This window comes from Callospermophilus lateralis, chromosome 4 (genome assembly GCF_048772815.1).
Source record: "Callospermophilus lateralis isolate mCalLat2 chromosome 4, mCalLat2.hap1, whole genome shotgun sequence".
Classification (NCBI taxonomy): Eukaryota; Metazoa; Chordata; class Mammalia; order Rodentia; family Sciuridae; genus Callospermophilus; species Callospermophilus lateralis.
In genome coordinates, this window is record NC_135308.1 from 96,870,649 (window position 1) to 96,888,413 (window position 17,765).

At 34.7% G+C, this 17,765-nt stretch overlaps 1 protein-coding gene across 14 annotated transcripts in view; it reads right to left on the reverse strand.

The window, feature by feature from the left end:
* Positions 1-17,765, reverse strand: part of Caprin2 (caprin family member 2) — a 45,791-nt gene that overhangs the window by 17,181 nt on the left and 10,845 nt on the right. For 13 of the 14 annotated variants that reach the window (XM_076854255.1, XM_076854252.1, XM_076854257.1 and 10 more), the window contains 9 exons: positions 17,276-17,362; positions 15,143-15,381; positions 13,913-13,995; positions 11,378-11,545; positions 9,994-10,037; positions 8,099-8,776; positions 4,802-4,924; positions 3,551-3,632; positions 2,110-2,165 (listed from right to left, as the gene is read on the reverse strand). In XM_076854255.1, coding sequence (XP_076710370.1) covers positions 2,110-2,165; positions 3,551-3,632; positions 4,802-4,924; positions 8,099-8,776; positions 9,994-10,037; positions 11,378-11,545; positions 13,913-13,995; positions 15,143-15,381; positions 17,276-17,362 — 1,560 coding nt within the window. Of the gene's footprint in view, positions 1-2,109; positions 2,166-3,550; positions 3,633-4,801; positions 4,925-8,098; positions 8,777-9,993; positions 10,038-11,377; positions 11,546-13,912; positions 13,996-15,142; positions 15,382-17,275; positions 17,363-17,765 lie in introns of those variants that run through there. The other variant, XM_076854258.1, reaches the window with a different exon arrangement.

Consider the following 17,765-nt stretch of genomic DNA (forward strand, 5'->3'; position numbering starts at 1 on the left):
TTAAAAACTGACTTTTTTTCTGTGCTTCTTATTAAAATAATGAGACAACTGCAAAAAAATAAATAGAACTGGCTGTTGTGAGGACATAAGTCTCTCAACAAAAGGGTTTCACAGATCCTAAGTATTAAAGCTTCTTGGACCACCTGATAGTTAAACTTCAAAAGACTTGAAGCCAGGCATGATGGCACATATTTATAAACCTAGTGACTAGGGAAGCTAAGGCAGAAGGATCAAAAACTTAAGGCCAGCCTTGGCAAATTAAACTTAGCAAGACATGGAGATACAGCTCCATTGTGGGGTGTCAATGGGTTCAAATCCTAGCACCATAAGAGATTTAAGGGGAGAAAAAAGTTTACTTAACAACAAAAAAGACAGACACATGTTTTTTCCCCTAGTACTATGAATTGAACCCAGCAGTGCTTAGCACTGAACTACATCCTAGCCCTTTCCTTTAATTCTTTAAAATTTCAGACAGGGTCTTGTTAGATTGCTGAGGCTGGCCTCAGACTTGTGACCCTCTTGCCTCAGCCTCCCAAGTAGCTGGGATTATAGGTGTGCACCACCAAGCCCAGCAAAGACATATTCTTTACACTTGTATTCATGTTATAGCAGCTCTTGTTCCAAATTACCACTCTTTAAAAAGTGAACCAGCTGGAAGAAGATTACATATTGGTGAGTAAACCTGATGTTTGAGATGAGTGGTTCCAAATACAGATATGCAGATTCACCAGGGAGTTATATTCAAAAGATAAATACTTAGCCAGTATTTACATGTGCCTGTAATCCCAACTACTTGGGAGGCTGAGACAGGAGTATTCCAAGTTCAAGGCCAGCCTTGGCAACTCAGCAAGAAACTAACTCAAAATTAAAAAAAAAAAAAAAAAAAAAAAAGAATTGGGGGGAGGGTATGGATCAGTGGTAAAGCACCCCTGGGTTCAATTCCCAGTACAATAAAAAAAATTTCTTTAATTAAAAAATAAATAAATAAATGCTTAGATAGTAACCCTGGAAATTATGCTCCAGCAGGTTTAAAGTTATACCTAGAAATACATATTTTTATTAGAGTGACCAGAAATTCTGATGTAGCCATCCTGTCGGCCTATACCTGAGAACTTCTACACAGACCAGTAGTTATTCAAAAAGAATTTAACTTGACAAATGAAGGCCTTTTGTAGAATTCTAACAGCTAGATAAGATAAACAAAACCACTTTAGTAAAAGCGTAAGTGGAAAAGTTAGGGCAAAACCCCCCGATATACCTTGTTTAACAAATACAATTTAAAAACTGAGGACTCAAGATGTAGTCCAGTGGCAGAGTGCTTGCCTAGCATGCACAAGGCAATGGGTCAAGTCCCCCGTACCTCAACCCCAAAAACTAAGCCACACCTTTTCAAATTATATATAAACCACCATAAACAAATGGTATTTACTCAGAGGGTTTCAGAAGGGAAGATCACAACAGCTGAACCAACCAGTCAAAACATTTAACTTACTGTCCAAAGAGCTACTGTCAATAAAATTGCCATAAGGCTTTCACAGAAACAGTCAGAAAACACGTTTTCAAAAATAATGGCCAGTGAAGTTTGGGCTTACCTTTGATGGAAATGCAACTTGACATTAGGGATCACAAAATCTAATTCCTTTGTGCTTCTAAGTGTACTCAGTGAAAATGAGAAGAATGAACTATTGTGGGCTGTGGGGGAGGGACTGGTTAACCATGGACTAAACAAAATTAGTTTCTTTCTTTAGACCCTTTACTATGCTAATGAATGTAACTTGCATAGCTCAATAGAAAAGCAATATTCTTAGACAAGGTACCCCTGAATTCTTCAGTGTTGTTCTTTACTCACCAAAATCAGTCAACTGTCTCTACTGTAATAGATGTTTTCAGCATAGTCAGAGAATCTTTTTAGAACCAGTATGCTTAATCTAAAAAAACTAGATAGTCTTAAAACACTTTTAACAATTTAGGCAAGTGCTCTACCACTGAGCTACAACCCCAGCCCTACTTTAAACAATTTAGTTAGGTATCTTAATAAGTCTGGTCTTTCTTGCCAAAGCAAGAGGTCCTTCCCTGAATAATAAAAAAAGAGTAATCTGAGGATATTACCTGTAATGGCTCTTGAAGAAAATCACTTTGACTGGAAAGAGTTTGTTCTGTAGATACTGCAGAGAGTAAAATAAACCATTATTAAGGAGGAGAGAAAAGTTACTACATAGCAATTGGAAAGAAACTAAAGTTTACACTTTACAGCAAAATCGTTAGCTGGAAGAACTAGGTATTAAGTCCATCACGCACTCTTCATTAGTACTTTAAAAAGAGCCAGAGAAACTGGGCACAGTGACACATGCTTGGTATTCCAGCTACTCAGAAGGCTAAAACAAGAGCATCACAAGTTCAAGACCAGTCTGAATGAATTATCAAGACCCTGCCCAAAAATAAAAATAAAAGGGGCTGGGAGTGTGTGTTGTGTATCAGTGGCGAGAACTCCTGGGTTCCATCCCCACTTGCAAAAAAAAAAAAAAAAAATCAGAGAAGGTGGGGAAGAGCTGAAAATACTAATTTCATCTGTGATACCTTTTCATGGTGATATTTTAAGGTTAAAGGGTTATAAGCATTTCAAGGCTTCTAAAGAAAAGAACTAAGACTTAAAAAAACAACCAATAAAACACAAGTTTCACAGGTTTCAAAATAAGTCTTAGCTTGATCGTCTGTTTAGGTATTTTTCTGGCTGGTTATAATATTATGCTTTTCAAACATGTAGTTTTCATTTTGGTTTCTTGTTAATGTCTATCACAATTGTTTATTACTTTCTACTGATTCTCCTTACTTCACCCTGGAATTGCTGCCCCTGTCTTGCGCTGGTGTCTGGCTGGAATATGGCTTTGATTATATTCTCCCCTCACCTGACAGAACCTAGTATGAACCAAAAAGGCTACCTGTTAAAGCAGAAGACCAGATTTACATTTGGGGTCTATCACTAGTTACTGTGTTAGTCACTGTTCTAAACATCTCTCAGGTGATCTCATAGTTAGGATCCAAAAGCACCAACTCCAGATTTGGAGTCCAAAAGAGTCAAGCAGTTTCTAGTCAGAAATCACTCCAAGAAGAACATAAGATATCGCCAAAAAATCCAGCTATTGGGCGTTTCCATTCACCCATCTGAAAACTTTCTCCCAAAATGCAAACAGGTCAGGTAAGCATAGTAATGTCCTAATGGTAATTTATCCTTATATAATTCTGATGGCAGAGGATACAATTAGAATAAATTATTACAGAGACATATTTCAGTTTAACCCTTATGCTATCTAAAGCAAATGATTTGTAAAGAGATATAACTGTGAGCTCTAAAGCTGTTTGTTCTGAGTTTTTTGTTGTTGTTGGTGGTGGTGTTTTTTTAGTTATACACAGACACAATATCTTTTTTTTGTTTATTTATTTTTATGTGGTGCTGAGGATCGAACCCTGAGTCTTACATGTGCAAGGCAAGCACTCTACCGCTGAGCCACAACCCAAGCCCTTGTTCTGAGTCTTTAGAATGATTACATACCTACTGGGCTACCTGGAGAAGCTGAAGGCGGCTGTGATGATGGAATTGCACTTGAAGGTTTGTCAAAATCCAGAACAGACTCCTGAAGATAAGGGATTTTAAATAATGCATAGGGAACAAAGATCATTAATTTAAAAGATATTACCATTAAATTATTCATGGTATTTCCCATAGCTTATTAGCTAAAGCTATAGGTATCTAGCTAATTAACATCTCAAGATGTTCAAAATTCAGCATATAAAAGAAATTAAGAGTCAAAAATCAACTCTAATGTAACTGCCAAATGTTAAAAACTATGATAGCAATTACAAGGCCTAACTTGGGAAAGACACTGCTTTTTTTAAGCATAAGCATCAATCCTAATCTAGTCTGTACCTCCATTTTTATTATTCCCAAATTAGAGAGGGTCTAATTATTTTACCGCAACCTCCTACTAGCTCATGTTGTTAAACACTTTAGTGCTGAGAACCATTCTCATTTCCTACCTACACTACATATCTTGGTTATCTCAGAGAAATTTCTCCACATTTTGCATACTTAAACTACATACTTGTAGTAAGCATTTTAGTTCTTTTATTTTCAAATAATCCACAGAGGTAATCCATTCCTTAATTTTGTAAATAAGTAGAGGTTTGGAAGTTAAATAACCTGCGTGGATTATATAAGTCTTAAGTGGTAGAATTGAGATTTAAACCCAGGTCTAAATGCAAACCTCAAGATCTTTTTGCTAAACAAAAATATCTTATTTGACTACTTCAGTCCTCAGTAATATCATGCTATTATGAAATTCTGTAAGAGTCTGTATCTCATAATTTAGCATTCAACTATTGATATAGCAAAGTTTATAATCTTATACAGCTGGAAATATAAACTCCTCAAAGGCAAAAAATGTCCTATCATTTTCTTATACAGCAATACCCAACAGAAGACCAAGCATGGAGCAGGTTCTCACAGCCTGAGTGGAACTACTGGTGACCTGCAGCGGTAATAAGTACTTGAAGTTTTTTAATATGTCTAATTCATTTCTTTACTCAGAACAAACTTAGGAAGTAGGGAATATTATCTTCATTTTTCAAATAAAGAAACCAAAGCAGAGAATCAAGTAATTTGCCCTCAGAACTAAGGGACAGCAGAGCCAGGAGTCTCACTCATTCTGGACTGCAGAATCCACAATTTCCCTGTAATTCTTCAGATCAGAAGTTAACTGCCCCATGAATACCACCAAAGATTCTTTTTTAAAATGGCTCATACTTGCATAAAGTTACAAGTTCCTTGAATCTGGGTCATCAGATCCTGCAGTTTTTCTTTCCTCAATACTGGATCCTTTGGAAGAGCAGAGGAAGAACCTACAGGCTGAGGCATGGGCTTAGGCACCTATAAGACAAACCCACTATGTATAAGAGAAATTCAAAGTCAACAGCCTTATTCAGGATCTCACTATATCTTAATAAAATTAAAACAAACAGCAATGTTCATTTATCATATTTATTACAAGTAAAGAATTTCTACATAAATGCATTTTCTAAATAATGTAAGCAAACTTTAAATGATTTTCCCTCATTCATGACAACTTTAATGGAGATCTTTCTTTAAAAACCTATTTCTAAAGGGAAGACCTAAAATAACAGAACTTCCTTGTTAAGAGATGTTCACTACTGACGATAGTTATCAGTATGTTCTCTGCATTGAACATACTCTTAATAAGGATACCACTGACAAATACCAACGATTTTTTTCTCCCAGGCAAAAATTACTACTGTTACATTAAATATTTTTAAGATGTATCTGATTTCAGAAACAGTAAGATACAAATACATATACACAAACACAGGCACCCTAGAACTGAGGAAATACATTATTACATTTTGTTACTTTGGGGCTACTGATGTTTAAAAGGTGATTAGCTAAAATGGCTGTACATTTTGAATTAGACCTAATTTACAATTTATAATTACTCCTTACAGATGTTATGATAACAGGCTCCATCCGCATCTCTTCCCCAACTTGTAAGTCACCTGAGTGCTTGACAAAGGTACCAGAGAAGCTAAAAGACTATAAGTAAATAAATGAAGAACTCTTTCAGGAGAAAAATATGAGCTTTAGTGATTAATTTCATGTTACCTAGTCTTTTGGCTTTGAATTCATTTTGCCCTTGCCTATACCTAGTCATGTTCTAGACAGCTGAAATCACAAGACAGACAAAATCTGCACTACACAGAGTAGTATCCTCTCAGTTACTTAAAAACAAACAAACAAACAAACAAAAAAACACTAAAACTACACTAGAATGCTGTCTATGCTATTAAAGCAAATCACATGTGAGTTCTGACCTTTCCAACTAAGCATGTAACAAACAACGCATTATCACTATTCTGTCATGGAAAAGATTCAGCATTGCTATTCCTAGTCCAATTTCCCATTAGATTTTGTCTGGAGGTATTAAATTAGGTTTTTAAATGTTTCTCAAAATAGTTATGACACTACAGTTACTGTTGTATAATATCAGGTTAATGAAATACAGCTACCAATTTTCTATAGAGAAGATAAAGTCAATATTAATACTCCTAGAAAAGAGAGGGAAAGAAGAGCAAAAGATAAGTAACCCAACTCTTTCCATAAGAGAATCGAGCTAGAGGTAGCAGAGGTAGTTCACTGTTTATAAAATGTAATGCTTGGCTTTTTTCAAGCTAAATGTTTTAAGGTATAAAGCTAAAGACTAATTGGAAAGCCTTGACTAAAATGGCACAGAAGTACAAGAAAGACCACTACACGGAGGCAGAGAACACTGGGAGGATAACTTCACACTTCTTTTTTTTTAGAGAGAGAGAGAGAGAGAGAGAGAATTTTTTTTTATATTTATTTTTTTAGTTTTCAGCGAACACAACATCTTTGTTTGTATGTGGTGCTGAGGATCGAACCTGGGCCACACACATGCCAGGCAAGCACGCTACTACTTGAGCCACATCCCCAGCCCCAAGTTCACACTTCTTATAAAGCAAGGTGGTAACAAGTTTGTGTTCACCACAGTAGTGAGCAATTTAGTAACAGGCAACACTAGCATGGGACTGTATCCAAGGATCATTCATTATTAGCCTCATCTTCCTGAAATAGGTTATTTATCATTAACAGAATGAGGCCTTCTTTTTTCAAAACTTAACTACAAAATATTTAATGCCTATATTTTCTTATCTCTGGAAATTATTTTGAAACAGAAATACAAAACTAACTCAAATAGGGGCTGGGATTGTGGCTCAGTGGCAGAGCACTTGCTTCACACATGTGAGGTACTGGGTTCGATCCTCAGCACCACATAAAAATAAATAAATAAATAAATAGACCTAACTCAAATAGTTCCCCAAATACTAGGATATCTGTAACAATCATGTATCTCACACTTCTTCTTCATAAAAATTCAGGCTAGTCTGAGTGCTACAAATGAAAAAATATAGAAAAATGTAACTTCTGTCAGAAAAGATCATCCATGTGCCCAGTGGAAAACTCCACAAATAAAACACAGTGTAACAAGTCTCCCATTCTGTGACAAGTATTTATATTGAGTACTTATTCACATTAAGGTCTTGTCTGAAATAGCCACTATCTGATGTCATACTGTACCATTAAAAAGTCAACATTAATATGTATCAAAAAATAAGAGTAGCCGGATGCAGTGGCCTACACCTATAATCCCAGTGACACAGTAGGCTGAAGCAAGAGGATCAAGAGTTCAAACCCAGCCTTAGCAATTTATCGAGGCCCTAAGAAACTCAGCAAGACCATCTTTAATAAAACATAAAAAAAGAGTTGGGGATATGGCTTGGTGGTTAAGTTCCCCTGGGTTAAATACCTGGTACCCCCTACACACAAAAAAAGACCAAATAAAAAGCAATCAACCTGTATTAGTAAATAAATAAGACAAGATTTACTATAAGTATAGTAGACATATGTGAAGTTGTTCAGATATCACATGAAGTTAGATGCTACTGGAGCCTTAGAGTACATAATTAAGTTTAAACATTCAGTCACAAACTATGTATCACTTACATAAAACTGTCCTAAGTAAATCATTGTTCAGGATTAAAATAAATATATTCCTCAATTTCATCTAGGAGAGGTGTTGATAGCTCAGTCGCATTGAAATACTATAAATCCACTGTAAATGAGGTTCAAATCTGAATTATGTAACTTATTTTTTGACTCATACAATCCAATTAATTTTATTTTATTTTCCTCACATTTGAATTAAAAATAACAACTTCCTTAATTCATTAAGGTTCTATGAAATATATTTGATAATATGTTAATATAGGTACTTCATATCTTTTCATTAAATATGTGTTGTACCTGGTCAAAAATTGGCATTAAATCTTAACATTTTATAATTGTAGAAATTTCATCTTCAGTTAGACTCCTAGGAAAAATAACAGATCAACTCATTAAAGAGTTAAGGGTATTCAATTAATTTCACAAGGGGCTTGTTTTTAAAAGAAATTATCATTACTACAATTCCTTATGCCTCCACTGACAGAGCCAATATGCAGATCTACTCACATCTTTGGATTCTGTATTAAACTTCCTGGGCAGGAGCTGGTCATTTGGTATGAGGCCTGCTGTGGCTACTCCCCAGGACTTTGGAGAAATCTGTGATTGTGGTGTCAAAGAGTGTTTTTGACTCTCAACATTGCTTTCCCAAGACTTTGGAGTCCCTGGCTGTTTTGCATCCTGCTCTTCACACATGGGAGTGGACCATGACTTGCTGACATTCTGGTCACTCTGCACAGAAGGTGTCCAGGACTTTGGAGTTTGCTTCTTTGGATCCTGTTCTTTATGCAGCTGAACTGGCCAAGGCTTTGGTGTCTCCTGCTTCTTCTGCTCCTCTTGAATATATCCTGCTTTAGACTTAGGAGTTTCTTGCTTCCACTGGTTGGGAGGTGGTTTGGATTTAGAGATCTCCAGCTGCTTCTGCTCTTCCTGCAAAGTTGACCTGAGTTTTGGAATCTCTTGTTTCCTCTGATCTAAGGAAACTGCAGGCTTTGGTGTCTCCTGTGACTTAACAGGAGACTCCCAGGACTTGAAGGATTTCTGTTTCTTCTCTTGACCATCTGGTTCAGTAAGCATATCCCAACATTTGGGGAGATTTGGTTTCCTAGCATAATCTGCTTCCCAAGATTGCTCTTCATCTTGTTTGCCTGAATAATCCACTTCAGTCATATAGCGTCTGTTAAGAAACTGAACCAGAGAAATAATGTGCTTTGAGTCATAAATTTATACAAGACCTTGAAAGTAATGTTCAACTCTACTAGTATTCCCATATTCACTGGTCTGAACCATCATGCTGATATGAAATTTCTGTCCTTATCTTACTTAAAAAGACTGGCCTACTTCTTTGTTCATTTCTTTTTCCTCAATTAACAGAAATATAAACTTTGATATTCCAAAAGCAGCTATTTATGTTTGACTCACTTATGATTGGCAAGAACAGGGCCAGGGTTGTGGTTTGATGGTAGAGCGCTTGCCTAGCATGCATGAGGCACTGGGTTCAATCCCCAACACCACATAAAAATAAACAAATAAAATGAGGGGGCTGGGGATGTGGCTCAAGCGGTAGCACGCTTGCCTGGCATGCGTGCGGCCCAAGTTCAATCCTCAGCACCACAAACAAGGATGTTGTGTCTGCCGAAAACTAAGAAATAAATATGAAAAAATTCTCTCTCTTTAAAAAAAATAAAAATTTAAAAAAATAAAATAAAATGAGGGTACTGTGTCCATCCACAACCAAAAATAAAAAATAAAATAAAAAAAGATTGGTAAGAACTACCCATTGTGGTGCCACAATTGTTTGATTCAGGCCCTTTAACCAAAGCTATTTCACCTCTGCCAGCCTTAGGACCCTTCTACCTACTTGACTCCCTTAATTTAAATAGTTCATATAAGAAAACCTGCTTAGCTCTATTTCCTGTATTACCAGCCTTTTCTTTTATTTCCTTCATATATCAATTATACTATGTTTCCTTCTCTCACTCTTTTTGGCCCACAAATTTCAATGTCACATCTAAAAGAGGGAAAAAAATATACCCTTTTCTGCTAACAATGTGAGTAAATTCTGGAGAGAACATAATACCATACATCTTTAAATTCTAACACAAGAATAAAAACATCAATAACAGTTAACAGCACTAATTGTGTGTCAGCCCAAATTCTAAGTAATTTAACTCCTTTGATCCTCACAATAACCCCATGAGGCAAACATTATTATTATCCTTATTTTACATATGAGGATAACGGACACAGCTGGGCCAACAATCTTGCCCAAGTCACTAAGCTAATAAGCTGCAGAGCCAGGATTCAAGCTCAGGCTGTCTGGCTCCAGAGCCTCAGCTCACAACCACAACACTATACAAAAGTCTGAAAAAACAGCATCAGCAAATGATCTTTCAGTCTCTTACCTCCTGTGGTTGTATCTCTGGCTGTGCAAGTTCCATAAGAGACTCTGGGAAGATAAAAGAATGTTAAATAAATACTAAATAAGAATATTAAATAAATACTAAGTAATTCTAAGTTTTTAAACTTATTACAACTGTAATTCATTCCAGCAACATATTTCAGAGGACTTCAGAAGAACAATAGAAAAAGAATAGTACAATTAAGTACATTCATTGTACGAATGATTCTAACTATTGCTTTATTGGTCAAAAGCATGTGGAGGAGCTGGGAATGTAGCTCAGTGGTAGAATGCTTGCCTAGTATGTGTAATGCCTGGGTTGAACCACACACACACACCAGCGGGTGGTCTCTAACTAAAGCTAGTGGCTCTCCTATATAAAGCATTCTGTTAAAGTCAAGTTTCAGCTAAAAATTTATTTCTGATTGAAAATAATACTATCTCCTCCTACCCAAAATACAGCTTTATTAAAATTGGAATTATAGTTCAGGTCTTATGTGATAAAAATTAGTCATCTCAACTTTGAAAAAGAGCCCTTAAAGAGCTCTTCCAAGTCAGTTTAAGGTCAGGAAGGAAGTGAAAAAAGAGAGATACTGAAGCACTGGTCTTAGAAGTAAGGAGAAGTAAACTTTGAAAATAACTTTACTCTTACTGGTAGGCATCAGAACCCTACCTGGACTACCTCCTTGAAAGAGACTTTAACAAATTCAACCTCAACAAACAAAAGCAAATTTCTTCTTGAAAATCTTTCTTTCTCAGGAAAATAATTTGAGAAGTATATTGTCTTTCTTAATTTTGGCAATTTTGTTCCTAAATCAGTATTTTGATTTTAGATTATTTCAATTTTCATTCTACCTCAGTATTGGATTCTACTATAACTTATATTTATGGCACAATTTTAAGCAGAATTATCCTACTAGTAATTTAACTGAGAGGTTAAACCAATATATTCTCTTGGAACAAAATATAACCTAATGTTTCTCTTAAGGTTTGCTCTATAAATCATGGCAACAAAGGCTGGAGATGTTTTCTAAACTCGGGCTTACCTGGAAAAAAGAATTCTATACATAAAGAATCAAATGAATTAAAATAAGACAAATCATTTCCAAAAAAAAAAATTTTTTTTAAATGCAGGGTTAAGAAACCAATAAAGAGGGGCTGGGGCTGGGGCTCAGCGGTTGAGTGCTCACCTAGCACATTCGAGGCACTGGGTTGGATCCTCAGTACCACATAAAAATAAATAAATAAATAAAGATATTATGTCCAACTACACACACACACACACACACACACACACACAAAAATATATATATATATATATATATATATACACACACACACACACACACACACACACCAATAAACAATTTCAGAGATTTTTAACAAACCTGACTCTCTGATAGATTCAGTCTTCAATAATTGATTTTTCTTTTCTGATTGTATTAGGATTTCTTCCTCCAAGGATACTTCTTTTTCCTTAGCATTTTTGGGAACAGGGATGCTTTCAAAATAACCTGAGTTCAGCAATTTAGACAGTAGATCTTTCATGTGTTTGTCTAAGAAAGAGTTAATTAGGACTTAGTTATCACATAACCTAATAGTTCATTGAAAATTATGAGGAATAGGAATCCTAATTTTACCCTAGTTACAGTACATCATTACAAAAGTTAACATAGAGATACTCAAAGAATGAGTCCCATAAAAAGTAATAAGCAGCCCATCTCTATTTTATGCTGAATCAATATAATTGTTAAAGATTAGAATCTCAAAGTTCAGCAAATTACTAAAGTTTCTCTGGGCCTCCATTTCCACCATATGAAAACTGACTTAAAATTAGAGATCCTAATCAGACTCTACTGTCACAAATGCACACATTCCCTGAACTGAGAGACAAGTCCATTTGCCTACCAAGATATCACAACCAGCAACTGCTTTGTGTTCCCCATTAAGGCTTTGGAGAAGTAAAAGACGGTTCCTCAAAAATAACCAATGTAAAACCATAATTGGATGATCTCTTAATGAAAATATAAAATTCCATAATTAAGATTTTACTGTTATGTTGTAGCAGATCACATTAATCATATGATAAAGTTGCCCACTACAAATAGGTCTAAAGACTATTTCATTTTAAATATCCAATAAAAAAATAATTCCCAAACTAAGCAGAGTTCCCATGCTTGATCTGGGTCTATTATTTCTTTCACAGAAGAACTATGACATAGATTTTGTCTTTTTCTTTTTTCATCAGCTTTGAGATATAGCTTACAAACAACAAAATTCACCTATCTTAAGTACAGTTTTACCAAACATATAGTCATGTTACCACCCAATAGAACCATGATATAAAGCATTTTCATAAACCCAAAAAATTCCTTATGCCCCTTTTGCAATTACTCCCCTTCCCCAACCTCCAGCAACCAACAGCCTATCTAATTATGTCTTTCCTAGAATTTCATAAAAATGAAATCATATAATATGTACCCTTTATTGTCTGGCTTCATTCACTAAGCATAATTATTTTGAGATTCATCTATATTTCACATATGAATAGTTCATTCCCTTTAATTGCTGAGTGGATTCCACTGTATAGATACTTTATTTTTTTCTAATATTTATTTTTTAGTTTTCGGCAGACACAACATCTTTATTTGTATATGGTGCTGAGGATCGAACCCAGGCTGCACATATGCCAGGCGAGTGCGCTACCACTTGGGCCACATTCCCAGCCCCTAGATATTTTGTTTATTGATTTATCAGCTGATGAACATCTAGGCTGTGGGATTATTATGAATAAAGCAAGCTAGCATAAGCATTTGTTTACAAGTACTCATATGAACATAAGGTTTTCATTCATCTTGGGTATTAGAAGTATCAATGTTTGGTCATACAGTAAGTGCTACCCACTTTTGCCCAGGTTGACCTTGAACTCCCATGCTGAAGCATTCCTCCTACCTCAGCCTCATGAGTAGCCAGGAATACATGTGCATGACACCACACCCCACTCAAGAAATAAATTTTTAATTGTGACTTAAACTTTGAGTTAGAAATCTTAATAATTATACGTACTTGGATTTTTTTTTTTTTTTTTAGAAAAGGAAGCAATTAACTTAAATGTTAAGCAATTAACAAAAATGTCTATTAGCTTCCAGTAAGTTTTCATTATTCTGAGCCAGTATAAAAAGCTATGTCCTGCCAGGTATAGTGGCCACAGCAACTTGGAAAGCAGAGGCAAGTTCAAGGAGAACTGCAAGTTCAAAGCCAGCTTTAGCAACTTAGTGAGGCCCTAAGCAACTTAGTGAGTTGTTTCATTTCTCAAAATAAAAAATACAAAGGGTTGAGGATGTAGCTCAGTGGTTAAGTATCCTTGATTGGGGGGGGGGGAAACTACATACATATGTACATCACATGTATCCATTTGTGCTTGTTCATTTGACCAATAGATATTTAGGAAGCCAAAAGGAATCACTCCCTCTCCAGATAATTTTCAAATCAATAAAAAACAGTGCTTCAACAGACTAACCAAACCGTTCATATTTTCTTATGCCAATCTGGTAGATAAATCCATGCATTACTAATGTCAAGGTTTTAAGATTTTTAAATAGAACAGGTACTTCCACTCAGAATAGAGAACTGAACCCCAAAATAATCAAGCTAGTATTGAAGCAACCACTATTACTTAACTTTTATTCTCAAATCACATTGCTTTGCCACTTCAAACTTTTCCCTTAGTTCCACTTTAGTAAGACTACATAATAGCTACTTTAAACAGAATTGAACAAAGGGATTATTTTCTCACTGAATATAATATTGTCAGACATGTAAGTTCTGATGGACTGACACAGCTTAGACCCTCAATATCATACTAAACTTCTAGACATAAAGTTTAGTATTTACTGCATAAGTCCAGAGTAGAGAAAACTCACATGTCGTTCCTACCACTGCTTTCTCACTACCTTCCAAAAGGTCCCAAAAGTACAAGGATGACTGTTCCATCTGGTCTTCAACACTGACAAGGAAAAGCAGCAGCAGAACAAAGTGGCTTTAGAAGCACATATGTATATATGTGGAGCAGTACAATTCATGCAGTATAATCCATTAACAGTCAAGACAGTCAAATGTTAATATTGTCCATTTTACTCATTGGAAATGAAAAGTGAAATTTTTATAAAGGGTGAAATTTTAAAAGGGTAAAATTCCCATTTACAGATTTCAAAAAAAAGAAATTTTTCTTAAATCAACTAAAAATAAAGATTTTACCAAATATGACTATCAAGGAATAGACTAAAAGAATTTAAGACTGCCAACGAGGTATCATTAGTTATAAAGCAAGTTTTTCATAGATCAAAGAAAAATGGATTGGAGTCAATAAAAGCTGCATTTAACTTTAAAGACAGCAGCTGATTTTTCAAATTACATTTTGCTGACATTTCACATACTTAAGTATGTTACATTCCCTGGACCCACCAAAGTGAGAAGGTAGCAATAAGCAATCTTACAGTAGTGATGAGGTAAATTATCAACGTATGAATAAACAGATAAATAGCTATCTATAGGTAATTAAGAGTTTTATGGGGGTACCTTCATGATATAAGGCTGATTTCTAGTAACAGATGAAATCTGACTCTCCTTTAATATGACTAACTAACACAAAGTTGGGACAATGTGTATTTAACAAAGCAAAAGCATAGAGATATATTTATTAACTGATTTACTCTAATTTAAACAAAAATAGTAAGTGGCTAACTATAAGGAAAAAATTAGCCCAAATTTGTTAATTGTAAAACTTACATTATCAGATTTATGTGTTTGCTCACAGGATAAAACATGCCAAATAAGTCTCATTTTTAAAGTTTAATGATACTGACAAAGTTAAACTAATTAAGTACAGCAGGAATAAGAAGATAAAGAAAAAGTTTTCAACTGTCTATAATTAGTATCATGGTTAATAATTGTATGGGGTTAAAACTTGATCAGACATTTTTTAAACATTGTTACAATGAAAAAGCACATTAACACATTCAAACTAACTTTTTTTCTGGAAAATCTATCAAACGCCAAAGTTTTCCATGTTTGATCAAATTAATGTTTTCTTCGTTGATGTATACTAAAGTGCTATGGAGCTCTTATTTCTGGAAAATTTTTCATTAGCTTACCTCAGACTTTCGTTTCTTTCAGGGCAGGTCAGTTTTGAAAATTTAATGAGGTAGTCAAGTTCTTTTGAAGGCAAATACACTGCACCATTCAAGCCCCCTATGAAGTCTTTTTGTACATGATCCTGTGTCAGATTCTGCAATACATACTGAACTTGAAGTATAGTTCGAAGCTTTTTCTTCTCAGCCTCAAGTTTTAGCATGTGCTCTCTTCTTTGGGCCTTTTTCTGAGCTTTCAGTAGCTGTTAAAACAAATGCTGAATGACAACTCTCCACCACCCACATTAGCTATTCATAGATTACAAGATAAAATTCCAAATAGCTGAGATTAGATAATAAATCTTATTGCTTAAGCCATCTCCTTTTCCAGTTAAAGAACTCACTGCTAGGTGTGCTGGCCCACACCTATAAACCCAGCAACTCGGGATACTGAGGCAGGAGGTTCAAGGCTAGCCTCAGTAAGGCCCTAAGCAACTTAGTAAGACCTTATCTCAAAACAAATAAGAATTGCTGAGGATGTGGCTGTGGCTTAGTGATTAAGACCCCTGGGTTCAATCCCCATACCAAAAAGAACTCACTGGTTTGTCTCAGATAACCAGAGACAAGGGAGTCCAAATATCTGACTCCCAACTCCAGGATATACCTGGTGTCTTTAAAAATACCATGATACAAACTAAAATACTAATCACTGATAGCCATACTTATTTCAAGATTTCACTTTTATTTATATATATATATATTTATTTATTTATTTATATAAATAAATAATTTTTTTAGATGTTAGTGTACCTTTATTTTATTCATTTATTTATATTCAGTGCTAAGAACCCAGTGCCTCACACATACTAGGCAAGCACTCTACCCCTGAGCCACAACCCCACCCCTAGATTTTACCTTTTCTTATTATATATATCAAGCCTTTTAAGGCCAAATATTTTAAGAAAAATACTTTAATTTGGGGTTTTCAAAAATCCAAAATCTGAAAGCTCCAAATCTGAAATTTATTGAGCAGCAACATGACACCATAAACAGAAAATTTCACACCTGACTTCATGTGACAGTGTGTAGTCATATGAAAAACCAATGACAGCATATTTCTTCTTATTGGAAACTCAAAAGTCAGGTTACATTTTTCTTATCTTCCAATTGAAGACCAATTTGGAAAGGAAGAATTTATACGAAATAAACCACTCCAAATCAATAGTAGTGAATGACAACTTATTTTCTGAACCATAACTTAGAATGATGAATTCTGACAGGGACAGAGCTCATCTCACAATGACAAAGACTTTTTCTTTTTCTTTCTTCCCCGCCCCCTCCCCGATGCCAAAGGAACAGTAAAGAAATTTTTAAAAAGGAAAAATATCAAAATCATAGAGACTATTTATAAGACATGCTCCCCATGGAATCAATTTTTTTTTAAATTTCCTCAATTGTTGAAACATGACCTTTAAAGGAACTTCTAATGCTAAAATCCTGAAATAGTGAAGAGTATTTCATTAAGGAATGCTTAAAACTTTATATTAACTAGTAAATACGTCAGAAATAAAAGTTTGAGGGGTGGGGATATAGCTCAGTTGGTAGAGTGCTTACCTCACACACACAAGGCCCTGAGTTCAATTCCCAGCACCACAAAAAATAATAATAAAAATAAAAGTTTGTATTATCAACATAGAGAACTTAACTATTACAAAGCCAGACTTAATTTAATACGAATCACAAATTTTCCATAATAATTTTCATGCTCTCAATAAGAGTACCAACTCTGTATTTCCTCCTTTATTAAATAATGTTCAACTAACAAGCCTATATTGTGTAAATTTATAGGCATATGTTCAAAAATTACCTTCAATATACTTGTCAAAATTATTCTCAATGATTTCTGTGATTCCACGATGAAATAAAACATTAAATAACCAATACTTTATTTACGGTGTCCCATATTTCAGGTGCTATTTGTGTTTCCTTGAGACTCCAGAAATCTAAAAAAGTATTAACTATCCTCAATCTTTAACACCAATATAATATCAGCAGAAATTAGAAGGATGATAAACAAACATTGTTATTAGATACTGACATTTCTTCAAGGTGGTTTAACTGGTTTCAGGAAAAGCAAAAAAAAAAAAACATGCTCACATCTTGACTTAGTCCAGAAAAGGTTTTCTGAAGCTCCTTGGCAAATTCCAAATTATGTAGCACTTCTTCATATTTCTCTACTGCTTCCTACCACACAGGATAAGAAAACATCAATTTTGTGACCATATAAATACAAATATGTAAAAATAAATGTTCCTTAAATACAGCAGAGGAGATTTAAGATTTCATGAACTAGCCATTTACTATATACATATTGAAAAATACTTACCTAAGGAAAAATAACAAGCAATATAAAGTTAAATGTAAAAATTATAAAGTTAAATAAAGTTATATAAAGTTAAATGTAAAAATTCCACTTTATTGATAGAAATTCAAGTTTTATACTAGAAATCAGACTCCCTAATTCTACCCTATCTATGAAGTTTAAGGTTAGAGAGGTCTGCAGGTTTTAAGAGCACTGAGCCTATAGGATTACCCTATAAATATTCATTCATCAATCAAATGTACAGTAGCACAGTAAAGCATCACA